The sequence below is a fragment of the Amia ocellicauda genome, chromosome 4 (genome assembly GCF_036373705.1).
Source record: "Amia ocellicauda isolate fAmiCal2 chromosome 4, fAmiCal2.hap1, whole genome shotgun sequence".
Lineage (NCBI taxonomy): Eukaryota > Metazoa > Chordata > Actinopteri > Amiiformes > Amiidae > Amia > Amia ocellicauda.
In genome coordinates this window covers 20484221-20502234 of record NC_089853.1, presented here as the reverse complement: position 1 = coordinate 20502234, position 18014 = coordinate 20484221, and the positions used below count along the sequence as shown (strand labels likewise).

Genomic DNA, 18014 nt, shown 5'->3' with positions numbered 1-18014 from the left:
TAGTATTAGAATTGTTTTTATTTCATTTTTTTTTTATATCATGATCTTTCTGCTAAGATTACCTACCACATTTCAACTCAAAATCGGACAGTTCAGTGCACATCTCTCAAAGTTTACCGAGACTTTAAAATAAACAAAAACAAAAATTAATAAAACTCCAGGCAGTTCTCACTTCTACCCAGTCCCTACCACAGAATAACAAAGAGTTCAAAACAGGAAGGGGACCCAAAATGAGAAAAGAAAAAAAAAAAAAAAAAAAAGACAAGATCTGTTATATCTACCATACTTATATGAGCATCAGTAATGACCCATTGTGGAAGAAAGAAGGAGGGGGAGGGAAAAAAAAAGAAAAAAAAAGAAAGGAAAATATTTTATTGTCAACCCCAAACCCATTTCAACCAGCACAATACTAAAGGGATGGTTTAGAATTGAAGGAGAAGGATTTGTCACATTTTTCTTCAACTCAATTAGCTTTGCTTTGTTTTCAAACATGTTCTTGTATGGTTTTCAGATACAAAACTTTGTCTGTTTACATGTATAAAAAATGCCATATATTTTACTTTTATTTATTTAAACAAAAAGAAAGCAAGTTCTTTATGTACTGTACAAGTTTACAAGGAAAAAAAATGTCCAAACGTTAGTGTCTGTGTAATGGCCTGAACGGCTTGCCTCACTTTCACAATCACATCCATGTAAACTTCCTGACAAGTAATAAGTATGAATCTGTTATTCTGAAATATTTAAAATTTCCATGTCAACGACGACGACCAAAAAAAATTAAAAAAAGCTGCGTTTCCTTTTGGCTTCATTTACACTTTGTCAACCACTCCCTCCTGAGGACTGCTTTGAAGCATGCAGTGGAGCCAAAGCTGGACAGGACTCCTCATCGTCCGTGCATTTGTTCAATCTACCACAACAGTGACTTTGAACTGATTGAATCATCCGTTGAAAACAACACTTAAGTCAACTAAAATTAGCAATGAAAAGTATCAGTTAACTATCGATTGATTGAACGATTTATACTACAAATCCAGTGCACGGACTGCAGACTTAGATTCTTGCACATAACGTCAAGCTGTGCCACTCTGTAGTCTAGTTCATTTCTTCACATCTGCTGGGAATCCACTGCTCAAAACCACAAAACGCATCCGTAATTATTAGAAATCGCACATTTTATCTGTAGGTCTGATGAGTCCGGCTGGATCAGGAGAGTGGTGGCAGTGCACACTGAGTACAGTCAAGCTGACTGCCAAGAGTCCCCCAGTCCTTCACAGGCAAATGTAAAAAGAACAAATACTGCAATGCTTAATTCTATTAGTCACAAAGCACATTTGCTCAAATCTATTTTATAAATGCTTCCATTTTATATTGATTGGTTGATTTTTAAGTCCTAGCACAAACCAAAGTGTAAATGTAGCAATTTAAAGGGACAGAATATACCTCCGGAGGGGAATATCTAAATAATTTGAAAAAGAGAGAACATGGCATTTATTGCTTCTAGTCTCTTGTGACAAACAAGCAACATACATTAATCCAAAACTGCCTTCCTGCTCTTTAGATCTTATTGGTCACCTATAACATCTTAAGACTTAAAGCAAAACAAACAGTAGCAATTGTAGCTTAAACAATATATTTTCTCTATATACACATATCATGATTAAAAAAACAAAACCCCACAGAAGCTCCAATACAAGTTTTCAGTGACACCAGAGTGTCCAGCAAAACGTTTTGAAAAAGATCTTCAAGAGACAATTATAATAACAACAAACAATAACGAAGAAAAAAAAAAAAAGTTTGTCTTGGCACGGTTTCCTTTGGTATTCCCGAGCACTTAATTTCAGTGTTCAAACCAAGGACAATCTAGTTTCACTCTGAGCCGATGCCCAACAAGCCAACTGTATTTCACCACTAACGCGTGTTTTAGCTGAATAGATAGCATTTTGCCAAGGAGACTTAGTTGTAGAAAAAAAAAAAAAAAAAAAAAAAAAAACTAGACACAAGCAAGGCTGTTGGATTACTCCTCATCTCGGCTATCTGCTACCTCCGACAACCTACGGCTCCCCTGCCGCCTCCTCTGCACCCTCCAATTCTGGGGTTTGAAGTAGATGGTCTGCAGTTGTAAATTCAGATTGTTTAAAATGTAATTCAAGCCCTGGAAACGCTGACATTTTTTTTTCCCCCCAGTCGCCCATCCTCACAGTCTAAAGTCAGAAACAGATCCAGTCATCTGCTGCTTAGTGGTTGTTCATTTGATTTATGTCAATGCGACAGCTAAGAGTAAAATAAGCCAAGGTACAAAAAAAATAAAAATAAAAATAAGTAAAAACACACATTCTCCTTCCCTCTGTATCCCCACATACTTACTGTGAAACAGCACATTCATGTGAGGCCTACACATCGACTCCATCGAAAAATTATAGCAATCAAGAGTATCCAATATTTAAACAATCTTGCATGTGTATTCCACTAAACCTTAAGACACATTCAGCAGAAGCCTATGTGGAGAATTTGACTAGAGTTCAAACACCCACCCCACCCCACAGACCCCCAACCCCCAAAGATTTGATCTTAGTTTTTTATTCTTTTATTATTCTTTTCTTTTTTTCATGGTCTATGCAATTTACATCCTAGCAGCTGCTCGCTTTAACACAACGTTGCCATATCAAAAAAACAGCCCAAACTCATTGATAGCTAGAGGAAAAGGGTCTAAACTTCGCAGTTAATCCCAGCCACTGTAAAAAGCATTGAAAATCCTCACAAAAAAAATCCACTTCCTTTTGTTTTTATCCTGAGAGTGTCAATTAAAACAGTAAATTCTTCGTTAAACAGCAGAAGAAAAAAAAAAAATCTTATAATACAATGAAAAAAAAAAATCTATATTGCGATTTCTGTACAATTGCACGCAGACATATGGGTATGTGTGTGTTAGAAATACAGGCCTGCGTAGTTTCCTTTTTTTGTGTTTTTTTCCAGTTTTTTTGTTTTTTTAAAGAATATTAATTACATTGGCAATTAAGTCTCTATGACTTTGAGGTTGTCTCACTTCCTGGCCTTGATTGGCAGCAAAACACAGGTTCACCTGCAGTCATGATCAGCTGCAAAGGAGGACATTGCATGGAAAAATAACTATTTTAAAGAAGAGGAAATAAAGCAAAGACGAGGAGGATAAGAAAAATGAAAAAGAGGAAGTACTATAGCTACACCATTCAGAAAAAGACTGCCATTCCACTAAGAAAAAAAAAAAAAAAAAATTTAAAATGGAAAAAGCAAGTTGAGACCACATTACAACGGAAATCAGCGATTTTTCTTTTCCTTTCGTCACTGAGAGCTTTTAAGAGATGAAGCCATTCAACAATGAAAGCTGTGCAACTTCCTCAGCTTCGACGGGTCCAAGAGCAGTGGTGTTTATTTTCTATTTTTGTCACACTTGTTTGTTTGTTTGCTTGCTTGCTTTGTCTGCCATTTGAGTTTATGTGTCGAGGACAATGACTGATGCAGGTTTTTCTTTGGAGTGAAGTTTTCCCACTGTAGGCACTAGGAAGAACCAAGGCAAAATGCTCCAGCTTAGCGTCTCATCTGTCCCATCTGATAGTTCTCTCTGGGCTGCCTCTGGCGCTGGGGCTGTGGGTTAGTGTTGTGGGGTCGTCTCCTCTTCAGAGTGCCTGTGTGTAGACAGAAAGCAGCATCACCCCCATTGCCCGGACCTCGCCCCGGCACACTGCGCCAGGCACCTCCCCTAACCCCCACAGGCAGCAAGGCAGAAACCAAACAAATGCAGAGAGGGAAACGTCTTCTCCGTTTAGTTTTAAATCACCCTCAGTCCTGTGTTGCAAAAACACAGCTTTCTAGCTTAAAGTGAATTACTTTCTCATTAGTATTTATTTTGCTTTTATATATCTTTCTTTTAATAACAGAAAGCTGATAGCTAATACCGTTTCACGAGTGCTGAAACCTTCGATTGGACAGGTTCTCTTAAAGAAGCCATTTCCTTCCTCTCTGTCAAGGAATCGTCATTTAACATGCATAAAAAAAATGTTGTGCCTGGATTCTACACGAAAATACTTACATACATTCTAGCTAATTTTTCGAAGGTACACATATTGTCAGCATGTACAGTGTTCATGACAGTCATCTAGTTGAAGACACCTTTTATAGCACTATACACAACAGGATCTTCACGGGAGAGGTTCCTTCGCAGAACTGTTCAAAGTTCTAAGCGGAACTGGACGCTGCCGGAGCGTGGTGCTCTCGGCTCTGGGCAGCACTCACCTGGCAGTGGTTTGGGAGGAGGCAGTTTAGGGTTGCTGCTGGGGGTGTGGACACTGCAGATTTTAATGAAGCCCGCCATCAGCATGATCAGGGCAATTCCCATCAAAAGCACAGCCCACCAGTGCGCCTGCAGAACACAGGGAAGGAAAGCGTTACTGAGGGAGAAGTATCAAGGGAGAAATTCCAGCAAGGCACCCTTTGAGTTTCCTATTGCCATGTCCAGGGCTGCACGTGCTGCAGAAATCAGTAACCACCTCTGGCCTGGACCCAGCGCACCGCACAATCCATCACAGCCGCTTGAAACGTGTGCAGTTTAAAACACACCACACTGTGAAACAGAGACCACCAGATACTCACCACAATCCACTCGGCGATGTTCTCGTAGAGCTCCGGGTTGAAGATGGCTTTCTTCAGCCTGGCCAGGGGTCCGTCGGCATCCACCAGACGGCACTTCATGAACACATCGCAGTAGCCCTTGAAGTCGTTGCAGGGAGACCCGGGCTGCAGCGTTGTCACCTTCTTGTTGAAGAACCTCTGCCACTTCTCAGACCCTGTGCTGCTACAGGTCTGTGGTTTCACTGGGAGAGATGAGGGAGAATGCATGGGTGTAGTTAGGGAAAAAAGGCTTAATTTCTTGTTCTTAAAATAAATAAATTAATATATATATATATTGTGGAGATTGTGGCTTCTGTTAATCTGTAAAAAAAATTATCATTCTAAGATTTTCTAGCATACCAATACATTAATTGATGGATCAGATAAAGGTACATTCACAACTTGCTACAGCAAGTTTGATATTGAGTTGCAGAACTGCTATACAAGAGTGGAAAAAAAAAAGTAATAACAAAATCCATCCCTGGCTGTATACTTTGATATTCAGCCACAGAACTTCGACCACAAGCTTAATTTGTCTTCAGCAAAGGGGAAATGTATGCAATTCTGTTATATTGGCAAAAAGCTCCACAATGTTCACTATGGACACATGGCTTACTTCTCTCCATACAGCAGACGTGGCACAGCTCTGTGTCATCTTTGCCATCCTTACTGGCACAGGTACACACCTCCAGGCCGTACTTCTCACAGATTGAGCCGACACATTGCTGCAGAGGGGCAGGGCAGGGAGAGACAACAACAACAACAACAAGGGTGAGCTTCCAAAGAGTTCACAGCAGAACAGCTCATGCACTCAGGCCCAAGCCGTACACTCACAAAAGAAAAACAAATGCTTTGCATGTCTTTTTTACATGTGCAAGTAAAAAAACTAATTTCTAATTTCCTTGTGATGTTGCACTTGTTAATTTTTATTATTTTCATTTCTTAAAAGAAAATAAAAAGGGAGGGAGGGATGCTCAGCTGGCTGTTTTGTTACAAGCTTCTTGATTATGCAAAAAACAAGCAATTAAGCAGGCATCTCCGAGAAAGAAAGATAAACAAACAAAACAAAATCACACCGAGCAACAGATGCTCTTTACATTGGAGCATTTCACAACTTCGTAAAATGTATATCAAAATGTACTTTCACAATTAAAAAAAAAAAATCTACAGCTAATAACACTTAGAGGAGGGGCTTACCCCATTGAGGCAGACTTGTGTCTCCCCATGGCAGGCAGTGAAGTTGGCCTTGGGCTCGGAGGTGGGGCACTGGGCCGTCTTCCCGCTGCAGTTGCCCTGCTCGGCACATTCGGACTCCTCCCGACACTTGTCACTGGAGGACTTGAAGGAGCACTGGGCAGTGCAGCAGGGACCCTGACTGGGGCTGAGGAGAAAGACATGTGACATTAGACCCAGGTCCCAGGCATCAGCATTCTCTCAATGGCACCAAAATACTCTCCAAAACACCAAGCATCCACGAGAAGTTCATCTGGAACTATTATTTTTTTTACATGGAAAAAAATAAATAAATAGAAGATTGCTACTAGGTGTTTTAAATGCAATCTTTGGGTATTTTATCAGTCAGTTTCATGTTCATTTTAACAAAATAAGGGTCCTTAACTTTACATAGAAATACTTCCATGAACCTGACCCAGGGTAGTGAAAAGCAATTTTTCTTAGACTCACTATGGAATAGTTCTTTCATGCTGGTGTGGATCTTTGCCAGTTTTCAAAGTATCACAGCATGAACATCTGCTTATTTCTTTATTTATTTATTTATATATGTATACACAAGAACCAAGTAATGTTTTTTTTTGCACACAGTTTAACCCAGGCAGTCAGTAGACACTAGGGCTAGTACTGCAGACCAGGATGTAGGCGGGCCATCGCACAGAATCTCCAGATTGTGGCTTGTGCTCCAGGTAGACACTGCAACTTGCCTGCACTTTTTTCCTGGCCTTAGCTTGCACTTTACGTTCTCTGCTTGGTTGGCATCGTAGCAGCACTGGTCCTTGCACTGGTCGCTGTAGCCGCAGTCGCATTCTTCACCGTTCTCCACCAAACCATTCCCGCAGATGGGCTGTCCCGACTCTGAAAATTCATACAGGCACAGTGGTCCTCACAGATGCCCCATAACTAATATTTAAAAGGTCTTGGGAGGAAATTAATCATAATACAAACACAAGAGTCCCAGAGCTACTGAGGGGACACCCAGACCCACATGACCTGCATTTACTATATTGCTGCAGGGGGGTAGAGCACATTATTCACTTAGGGTAGAGTAGAGGAGATTTTAGACTTAAAAGGGGGGTGGTTGCTAACCCTCAACTTCCCTTCCCTTCCCCTAACGGTTCCTTCTGAAGCGGAAAACCTACCGACAAAGCAGTATCCTCGCTTCTTCTCCAGCACCTGGCTGATGTTACGGATGCTGCAGATAGAGAACTTGTTATTGTTGAGCTTGTCTCCAGATGTAGCCCTGGCGTACATTATGTAGTTTCCTTTCTCCTTCAAGTCTGGGCTCTTGGACTCCCCAGGGGTGCACTCTGTACCAGAGTCGTGCTGAGGGAAGGGAGGGATTGAAGACAAAAAAAAGGGGGGGCGGGGAGATAGTCAAGGATTAACATACATGACTAACATACAGTAGGAGGCAACGAAATGATGAAACCGCAAAGGCAAAAGCTATAATCGGATGATCTGGTGAAATGCATGGGACCGAGTTCTGACTAGGCTAAGGGCGTCTAGCGTCTTTATTCAACCCATTTGGCCCTGGGCTGAACAGAACACTGACTGCTACAAGAATGACCTTTCTGGGACAGTTCAGTCATTCTGCTGAACACCGGAAACCCTGCTGCTCTGCTGGAGCTGCCAACAGCAGGAGTGCTCTACCGTGCTGTGCACGAGATGATCCAGAAAGGTTAAATACTTAAATCGCCACAAATGACAGAGGCAGTGCTGCAGTATAGAAACCTTGGACTTGCAATTCTGTGAGGCATTCAAGAAATTTCAGAACTGATACCCAGGCTTAATAGTAAGCAACCCACCCACCAAAGTACCTCATAATTCTGCACCTCTGTCTGCTGCGTGAGCTATTTTAACATTTGTTTGCAGCAATGGAAGCAGTGGGAGATGCAGGGCTCTCCGCATTCTAGTCTGAGGCTTCTTAATTCTAATTCTAATTGGATCTTCTTGCTGTTTGGCAGCTGTGTCTGATAAGAGATGCGGTAGTAGTCAAGGACAGCTTCCATTTGTGATAAGCATGCATGCATACATATAAACACATACACACACGCTCACATTCACACATGTGCTGTGAGAAATCGGAGTATTTATCAACACCTATACTGAACTTATTAGCTTGAAGGGGGCTTTGTGTACTTGTCTGTTTTCAGTCTTGAGCAGTGTGTAGCAAACAGAGACTCTCTGTTCCCAAAACATTTAATGTTCCGCGCCTTGACATTTCAGGGAATGAGGTAAACATGGGTAAACTGATAACAAACCTTCCCATTGTTTCTAATAGTCATCCACAAGGTTACAGAAGTAGTGAGGGGGAAGTTTACCAACTGGGCCTGACAGAGGGGCATCATATTCACTCCTTATCTAAGTTGTTGATTATTCAGAAACAAATATAACAAGTTAGATCTGTGCATCAGTCTGTAATTAATTAATATGAATTGATTATTTCAATGTTATCTCAAGTATGGTTATTATCTTTGTTCTGTCCTATAAATGACTGTAACCATTTCTCTCGGGGCTCAGACCCTTAACTGAGGCCGGGGCTCCTCTGTATCTTTGTCAACAGTTTTTCTAGATTTCTTTACTACCAAATAAAAATGTTATCGATTCTTTGTCATTCTGTGGATTCCTTACAATGCTCACTCCTACACACTCTTACACTCGCTAATTCACAAATACAAACACGCAGAACAACCCCCCTACACACAGTCCTCAGTCCTGCTCAGATGGACGGCCAGGATGACTCCTTGGTACTCACCGGAGAGCCGAAATTGTGTCCAACTTCATGAGCGAAGGTGATGTGCGACACCTTGGGAGGCACATGGGAGGCGTAGTTCTGCACAGTGATGATTCCTGTGTTCAGCGACTTCTTCTTCCCATCAGAATACAGCTTGCTCTTCTCACAAATGCCTCCCGAGCTCCCTGTAACATCAGATAGGTTTTTTTTTTTTTTTTTTTTAAACAGACCTTCCATGATATTTTTTTATAGACAGATTCTGGAGGTTGAAGAGAAAAGTGAATGGGTTAAAAAAAAGTTTTCCCCTGATGTGTTTTGGAACAGCATGCAAATGTTCATTACCCCCTCTGAACAAAGACAGCACACACAAATCAAGTGCTGAATGACACTCTTCTTTCTGAATACAACACATTAGCTTAATAGGCAAACTCCATAACGAGCAACAGATTGAATGCAGCCGCGCCAGCCTGTCGACTCCAGCCAAATGGCCCAGCAGTGCCGAGTACAGCCTTTATTCCCTGTTCCCTCCAAATAAATGTGCTGTCCAGAGCTAAAGTGCAAAGCTCCCACCAGAAGCCAGAAATAAAATGTGAATCAAACGGGCAGAATCAGACAATTACATGTTGATGTTAAAAATTAGGCTTTAGTTTGTTTCTCAGGGATTTTATTGACAGGAGGAGGAACAAATATATAAAAATATGTGGTTTGCATATTCAAATGTTGGTTTCTGTTCCTGCCATTGTGACAGGAATGACTGGGACAGTAGGTTTCTCCACGTCAAGCTCTGTCACTGAACTGCCGTTACTGAGCGGTGCCTATCTGGTGTCTGGCACGTGTGCCTGCTGGGGGTGGGATTCCCACAACTCTTGTCCTGGCTTACACTCATCGCATAGGCATATGAAGAAAGGGATTTACCTCCTCTTTCCCAAGTGCACTTATATCAGCTGTTACTGAAGGCAGAAATTCACCAAGGGACGGTGGGGGGTGGGGGAGTATGTGTGTGTCTGTCACATAAGGGTCAATGTTAAAAACAGACGTCGTACAGTCAAATTTCTGTAACCGTTGGAAACGTAACAGTTCCTGACAAGATTAAAAAACTTCACAACAACCACCACACCACCAGCACCGCTCCTTACAGTTAACAAGGTGCTTACAAGATCTGCACCAGTATCTTACACAGCAGGGAGGCATGCAAGAAGAAACATTTGAAAAAAAGAATCTGCTTCCCCCAGAAGCTTCAAAAAAGATGTGCCTTTTTAGTGTCACCATTAGGTAGATTGATCAGAGAAGCCCTGTTCTAGTTCTACAACCAGGCCTCATTTTACTTGATCTCCTGCTGCCCACGCCACTGACTATCACCGCCTTCTGCTGTTGAGTAAATGCCTCTCTTAAGATCTCCCTTACATTTTAAAGATAATTAATCAAAAACCAATAAAAAGGACATTAACCCAAGCCTGGTTATGCTCAATCCAGTCAAATAAAGCCAAGAATTAGGATTTCCAACAGACTTCTTACAAATCCTCCAGGCAAGGATCGATTTATATAGCTCAGAAATTTGTTTGCTCTCGAAACAAGGACCCTGAACTCAATTAAACACAGTTGAAATGTGCACCAGGCAGTGGGTTTAAATGACACCCTCCGCTCCCAGAGCCTGTGTAGGCTCCAGCCAGTTGTGTGTGAAATGATTACTGGCTTGACAGACAGCTTAAAGCCTCTTGATTGAACTCCAGGCTGTCAGGTTGTTTCTACGTCACCCGTGCGATTCATTCAGTACACCTCCGCTGTCACTGCAACCACATACAGAATTCTTAGCTACAGCTAGAGTCATGTAACTAATGGCTATTAACGCGCTTTTAATGTTGTACACCTGTCCATTTCTGCACCTGATGTCTCGGCACCCTATCCAAAGGAGGTAGGTACCCACGTGCCCTCTAGTGCAGCACTTCAATGCTCAGCACAGCGAGGCTGGAGCACAGGGGTACGCAGGGGCTTGATTGTAATAACGTGTTATCTGTTGGGCACACTATTGTTGTGTAGGTTATGGTGTAAACAGGCAAAAAAAATGCACTGGATTAAACAGAAACCCACCACAAACACTAGGTTCACTTGAGGAAGAGCAGCCAAAGTTAATAAATAAATAAATAAATAGGAATTGCTGATAAGGCAAAACTTTAAAAGTGAACAAAGGATTTTGCACCAGCAGAAAAAGTCAAGACTTGGCAAACCTGCACAAAGTCTGCACAAGGTTTGGAATTAAATTAGGTATAGTCAGGTTGTGTGGAGTATTGAATCAGCACAAAAACTCTGCTCACAGCTGTGCAACAGAGACACAGAACAGGTTTTAGCCCATATCGCACTACAGTGTATCTCGGGTACTTTTGAACTGCTCCATTACAAATTGCTTCCTAAACCCTCGTCATGACTGCACTGAGGAAGGGGCTATTCTATCTGCTTCTGAAGTAAATATATGTAAGGTCAATCAATACAAACAAAGGAAAATGAATGTAGTTACAACAGCATACACAAAGCTCCCAAAACAATTAGCCTATTTAACGTATTTAATGATTCTATAATTGAAGAAAGACAAAAATAAATAAAAAATAAATAGGGGATTGATACATTTAAAATGCGTTTAAGTCCCCTTAAGAGGAAGTTTTAACTAGAACAAAAAAATTGAGATGGGTGAAGAGTTTGTCAACTCTTTTACTGTAGATATGGCAGTTAGTGCAAAGTTAGCCCACTGAGGAACAAACGGCATCGTACGGTTATGGCCAAAGGAGTGGAACTGGGCATTTCAGAATTCCTGTTGTTTGGCTTCAATTGCGCCTCCATTATCAAGTCAATCCAAAATTCCTATTCCACTCCCAGTTCTATAGCTGAATTGGAACCAAACGAACGTTGAATGTAACTTTACCTGCGGGAGCGCCGACCCAGGCCAGGCCCAACACACCGTCGTCGAAGTCTCTGTCTGTGAAGACGTAGGCCAGGCAGTAGTCATCATGGTTCTGCTCTGAGTTCAGCTCGAGGAACTTCTCTACCCCGATGTTTGCGAAGCGGAAGGGGTTGGTCTTGTCTTTCTCGTCGCTCGTTGTGTTGATCTACAGACACAATAAAATACATCTTTTTTTTTTATGAATGAAAAGCAATAAAAGGACAAGCGAAAGGCAGGGCATTTTTGCTTTGCTTTTACCTGGACTATTTTTCATCCTTCATAACAAACTAATTTCATCCCTAACAGCCTGATAATCAATTTTGAAATGGAAGAGCTTTTCCATCCCTCAACAGTTAAAAGGCATTAGCAGTTACTGAGGGATTAATGCGTTCTTATGTTTCTGTCACTGACCTCAACAGAACGCAGGTGGAGAGAGAGAGGTATGAAAAATCCATACTAACAAACACTTACTCTAATCCTTTTCACCATGAAGCTTATGTTTCGTATCCCTTGGAAGTCCGTGGTCTGGTAAATGGAGTCAATGGCTTTGACGTGACTGGAGATCTGGAATTATGCAGGAATATCAAGGAAAAGCATTTGCGTAAAAAAGGGCAATTTTTGCAAGGTTAATATGTACATTTTGGGCACATAAATGTATTAGGCTCGCTCACCTAAGCAATCAATAGCATGACAACACAGCTAACAGTATTTAAGCTACATCTAAAGAGCCCAGAGTCCACATGTATAATCTCTGTATAAGCAAACCAGCCAATAGTACAGTGCCACCCCAGGCAAAACAATGTTATTGTCCTTATGATTCTCCTCGTGTCTTTGCTAATAATTTGTTAATCATTATTTATTTATTTTAAAAGGAGTAAACATTATATATATATAAAGATGTGTTTTAATGTACTTGTTCTCTTACTTTCCATGTTACTGGCTACAAACTAATTTATATTAATTATATATGATAAATTGTTAAGTGGCACATTTTCAGAAAACGTGTTTTCATTTTAAAAATAAGACAAACTCACACATGCATAGATGTTATATAATTGCAAATGAGACTCTTTAATAAACCATGTGGAAAAGAAGATTTTATTATATTTCTTTCATAATAATGAAAGTAGTTTCTTTTCTCTTACACACCACTATCCCTAGAGTGCCAGTTTCCTCTAAGTACTCGTAAATCATGTGTATAACACCACAGTGAATCTGGCACAATGCCTCTGCTCTGAAGGTTTAAACAAAGGTTTGAATTCCACCAGCCTCTTTCCACTGCATTAGAAATAGAGCTGTGGTAATGGCTCCAATTAACTTGGTGTTTTTCCCCTCCACAATTATGAATTAAAAGTGCTCACACAGGGCAAAGTGATTTATGGCTGCTAAGAATGAAATGTTATAGATGCACAAATGACTAAAACTGGAGCAAGAGCAAAATGAACAATCTACAATACAGACTGTTTAATGGTTGACCCACTCTGAGCCTTGTTACACTTTGCTGGTTTTGCTTGCAACCAAAACAATGAATTGTTTTGTGTGTGTTTTTCCTCTCTTACATGTGGGTCAGACTTTCCCTGATATCAAACTGTGCTTCAGTATATGCTCTGACCAAACCAGGCATAGTTCCACAAAGATTAGTCATCAGCCTAATTTGTTTACGGCTCAGATGTAAGACTCGAGGGATATCTACACAAAATATTTGGCTGCTGTAGTTAATTATCACAGTTATTACATAGAAAATTATGCTCACAGGTGTTTGTTTGTTTATTAGTTTCTTCCCCTGCCATTCACCCTTCCCCATTGCACCAGACCCGGGTTTTAAAATGCCAGCCTTACCTGAGCAATCACTGCTTCTCGGGTGCCATAGTACTTAAAGAAGAGGTGGTCGGTCTGGATGAAAAGCTGGCAGGTATTCTTCTCTACCTGGGCAGCCCGGCGCTTTCTTAGCAGGACGGGACCTTCAGGCTGCTCCTCCTGCACAGGGCTGCTCTCCTGGTGGGGGAGAGAGGCTCACATTAAACGGGCGCATGGCGTCCAAGAGGGGAGGCAGAAAAGCTTGGGCTGATCCACGAGGTGACAGACACTTGAAATTGAACTGAACTTAAATTTTTTTTTTTTTATTATAATTTTTTTTTTCTGGTATCAATTAATTAGCAGTTTGTTACAGTTAGGATGGAAATTGATTGTTTTGTGACACCGTAAACTGATACAAGATGCACAATTACTACTACTACTACTATTATAATAATTATTATAGTGCCCGAACCACTACTGCAGATTGCTGCTACAAATCCCTCAGGCTGTCTGCAGGGTGTCTTTCCAAAGGGGCGCAGTGCTCACTTCAGAGACACTGTTTGGGTGCTGAGAGAGGGCAGTACAGGAAGCTGCTTTCACAAAGCTGTGATACAGACGTTTGAGGGGAGACAGAGCGTTGTCTCCCTGGCGGCAGCTGCTTAAATTAGCTGGTTAATTGCTGAGGAAAAAAATCTCACATTATCAAATCAAATGCAAATGAAAAAAAAAAAAAAAAGGAAAGAGAAAGAAAAAGGGAAAGACCTCTCAGAGTAGGGCTGCAGCACAGTTTCTACCACTGAGCAGTCAGCCTCATAAATAATCCAGTAAAACAATGAATGCAGTTGTGCATTCGAGGGTGGAGTCCAGAGGGTGGAATTCTCCTCACATCACTATCCTACTTATTCTCTCAGTCGTCCTTCCTGGAAACATGGGCGTCTCCAGGGCAGAGCAGGAGAAGATTGATAGGCGACTGAAAAAGACAACGAAATCTACAACTCTCCCCTCTCTGCAACCATCTGAGGCCTTGTGTCAGAGAGCAGTGATAGTACCCAACATTAATGTAAACTCAACACAGGGAAGAGCATCACCCTGTCTGATCTATTTTGGCCCGGTGTGAACAAATTACGACAGCATTTCCTTTGCAGTTCTCCAGTTCTGTAAAAATGCCCAGTGCAATAAAAAGATCAATACAAGAACGGTAAAGAAAACATTCTACGTACAGACAAATATAGAAAAAAACTATTGGAAATCAGCAAGAAAGCAGGTTTGTACTTCTACTGTATTGATAATCCAATATGGAAAGCAGCAAATGACCTTTTGCACCAGTAATTAAGATGCAGGGCAACAATTTAACTGTGTGGGGGGGGGGCTGTGGGACACCAGGGCGCTAAGGACTATATTTCTGCAGGAGGATCATCAAACTCTAAATCTAATGATTCTCTCCCAAGTGTTTGTTTCTATTTGAATTTTGTAAATCAATTCCATCATAATAATAATTTCAGAAATCCCTTTACTTTAACATTATTATTTTCCTACAAAAAAGACTTGTCGAGTAAACTTTGGCACAGAGCATTTGACAGTGTGGTTCGACTCGAATTTCTGTGTCATTACGCCATGCATGAACAGTAATTAGGGAGTGCTCAAGTATCTCTTTATACAATTTAAAAACGACTATGCTTTTAAGGGAGATTCTTTATCCACACTCTTTAGTAAAATGTCACAAAGATAGGACACACTGCACCACATCAGTTTGAATTATCTTCATTATTTTGTTTCCTTCTAGGCGTAGGTTGCAGAGGGAACAAATGCATTAAATCATTCTGAAATAGTTATCTGCTGAGTCAACAATACAAACAGGGAATTACTCCACCCTATCTAGCAATGAAATGACTAAGTCTCTCCAAGGTTTTTTTCCTGATTTTTTTTTTACATTTAAAAACAAACTAAAAGTACAGTTTGGACAAAATCAAATTCATAAAAATTAAAAGAAACACTTATGAGCTTTGGGTTAACTTAATCAACTGAAAAGTTGGGGCTTTTTCTATCGATTCATTTTTGTATTTATTTTACAAAAGGACATTTTTTCCTACAATGCTGGAAGGCAAACGCTGCACTTAGAGTACCCAGGCATGGCACAGAGGTCAAACTCAACCTGATTATTCAGCACATTTACTCACAGCTAGGTCACGGAAGGCTGCAAAAAACCCTGCTCTAAAATGGTCAGTACTGAGGGTAAAATGACTGGCTGTTTCTGACTGAGAGAGCCAGAGAGCAATTCCCTTTCATATCTGCCTGACACACAAGAGGAGTTAAACTGGCAGCTACGCTACACATCTTCCGTACGGACTGTCTTAAAGGTCCTGCAAAGATTGCACAGCTTTGAGGTTTGCCCTTAGTGTGCTCGTGGTATGTGGGGGAGGGCAGTGGTGACTTCTCATCCAGACAGACACACAACTTGATAGCACCTTCGACAGCACAGTGAACAATGCAATGTTCGTAGATTAAATTCTCACCTTGGGCATCGCATCAACCCCAGAGGCCTGGTATTTCTTCATCTTTTCGAACACCGAGCGATCAGCACAGCCTCCTTCTGGTCCGTACTTGTGGGGGTAGTCTAGAAGAGAAAACAGGATCACTCTCTCATTTACAAAGCTTTCTTTAACTTATTATAAATCAACTCTGTGAATACAGATTAGGTCTCTGCTCACACTTTGTACAAACCTACACAGACAGGCCTTCTCTCTAACTTTCCAGTTACAAGCCTGTGCAACATCAGATTACCTTCATTACCTAGATGAGCCAATTGCATTGTACACCTGTGTATAAATGTCACGTTTCAGACACACATACAGTCGATGTCATGCAAACGCTTGGAATCTGAAGTGCTTTGAAACTTAAACCTGCATGTAGAGTTTGTTAGAATTACCCATCTGGATTTGAAAAACTCAAAACAAAACAAACAACTGATTAGCCCATTGTGCATGCTTTGTAATGCATCTCCTGGACTTGAACTACAGGCCTACTGTGATAGCTTCCTTTAAATCACTTTTGGAAAATGTTGATTTTAAAAGGCTACTCTAAATATTAAAAGAATGCAATTTGGTTAATTTACCTGCAATTTCTATTTTAAAAGAAAATGTCACAAAAGTGTATCGGAAGACAAACAGGCATGACTAAATTAAAATATATTGCTCCCACAATGCACTGGACTGCACGACAGCGCAACACAAATATGTTGACCAAAGTTATTTTCAAAAGTGTAAAATGCATCATACATACATACAATGACAAAAATAAAGATCATCCCAATTACTGTTGTGTCACTGAGATACAGGGACTTCTTGCCTCACACAACAGAGAATCACAGTGCATTACTACTCCTGCAGTCGCAGCATCTCTCAGAACTGACACCGTGCTCAATAGAATCTGTTCTACCCTCCAGCCACATTTTACATCAGTGGTTTTAAACATAAAGAATGTTCACTTCTAATGGGTTGACAATCCAGTCTGCAAACCCTGTGTTGCCAAACCTGGAGAAATTCAAGTGAGTCTTGCAGCATCTCCGCCCAGAAACATGCAAGGGCAAAAGGCTCTGACAAGAAGCAGCAGCTTGGATAAGCTGTAGGTGTTCAGTATTGGAAAAGGGGCACAGAAGGGCAATTCTATTGTATCCAAATGTGGCAGAAGCAGCAGCTGCCTTTGGGACTAGGCTGTACAGCCGTAATGTGCCAAGGCCATTATAAGGTCAGGGGCTTGTTTCGGGGGGAGTGACTGACAATATTTTTTTCATGACTGAAAAAATTAGACATTTTTGCAGCACAGAGGGGGATAGGGCCTAATCACTTCCAGCCACCACACGGAGCACATCTGTGTAGGATGTTGCCAGGTCTTGGTTTTGTCATGTTGAATCACTGCAATCACCCAACAAGCAGAAATATCTGGAAATTGGAAACCGCAAATCTATCAGCAAAGATTTACCAAATTATCTTGTTATTTCAATTTAAAGAAAGTAGAGCTCCTCCCACCCTATGAACTTGTTGTGCCTATCAATAAAGGAAACTTTTCTCTCCTCAGAAAATGGTGCTCGTGGCAAGATTTTACATTTTTTCCCCAAATCATTTAAAAAACCCTAAACCTCATCATACCTGAAAAGGATTTTTTACCTTAGTGTATAATGGGATTTCAAACCAGATATGACAAGTTTTCATCCTCTTTAACCCGAAAGAACAAACCGCAGTGGGTAATAGTCTGGCTGAGCTGACACTGCTAATTTCTCTAATCCGCGTGGAGCAGTTATTGTAACTTAGGTTTCTCCCCCATTTCAGCACATTGTGAACGAGGTTTCGAAGGCATAATAACCCCCACAATTGAAAGATTATCTTCGTTATGGTACCAGACCTTCCTGTTCCTGGTAGATACCAGGCCATCGAAGAGGGATAAAAGGTTTCGCACTCACATTGAGCAAGTCGCCGAGGGACTCTATATTAAAAATTATAATAAGTCGGTACATTTTAGATAATGGGCAATGGACTGGCATAACATCTAGGGTGAACCCTGCCTTGTGCCCCGTGTCCACCAAGTGAGGCTCCAACTGATTATTTAATACTGATGGATGCATGGGTATACTGTAGCGACTCTACAGCATGAGGATTGTGTGCACCAAGACAACATAAT

The 18014-nt window shown here is 41.1% G+C and overlaps 1 protein-coding gene across 1 annotated transcript in view; it reads right to left on the bottom strand.

The window, feature by feature from the left end:
* Positions 1-18014, bottom strand: part of adam10a (ADAM metallopeptidase domain 10a) — an 86490-nt gene continuing 68476 nt past the window's right edge. Inside the window, exons 5-16 of the mRNA XM_066701305.1 lie at positions 15854-15954; positions 13383-13538; positions 12015-12107; positions 11526-11709; positions 8633-8796; positions 7017-7200; positions 6582-6732; positions 5842-6025; positions 5261-5369; positions 4627-4847; positions 4270-4396; positions 1-3662 (exon numbers count right to left, since the gene is read on the bottom strand). Of these exons, the coding sequence (XP_066557402.1) occupies positions 3565-3662; positions 4270-4396; positions 4627-4847; positions 5261-5369; positions 5842-6025; positions 6582-6732; positions 7017-7200; positions 8633-8796; positions 11526-11709; positions 12015-12107; positions 13383-13538; positions 15854-15954 (1772 nt within the window). The 3' untranslated portion in view covers positions 1-3564. The remainder of the gene's footprint in view (positions 3663-4269; positions 4397-4626; positions 4848-5260; positions 5370-5841; positions 6026-6581; positions 6733-7016; positions 7201-8632; positions 8797-11525; positions 11710-12014; positions 12108-13382; positions 13539-15853; positions 15955-18014) is intronic.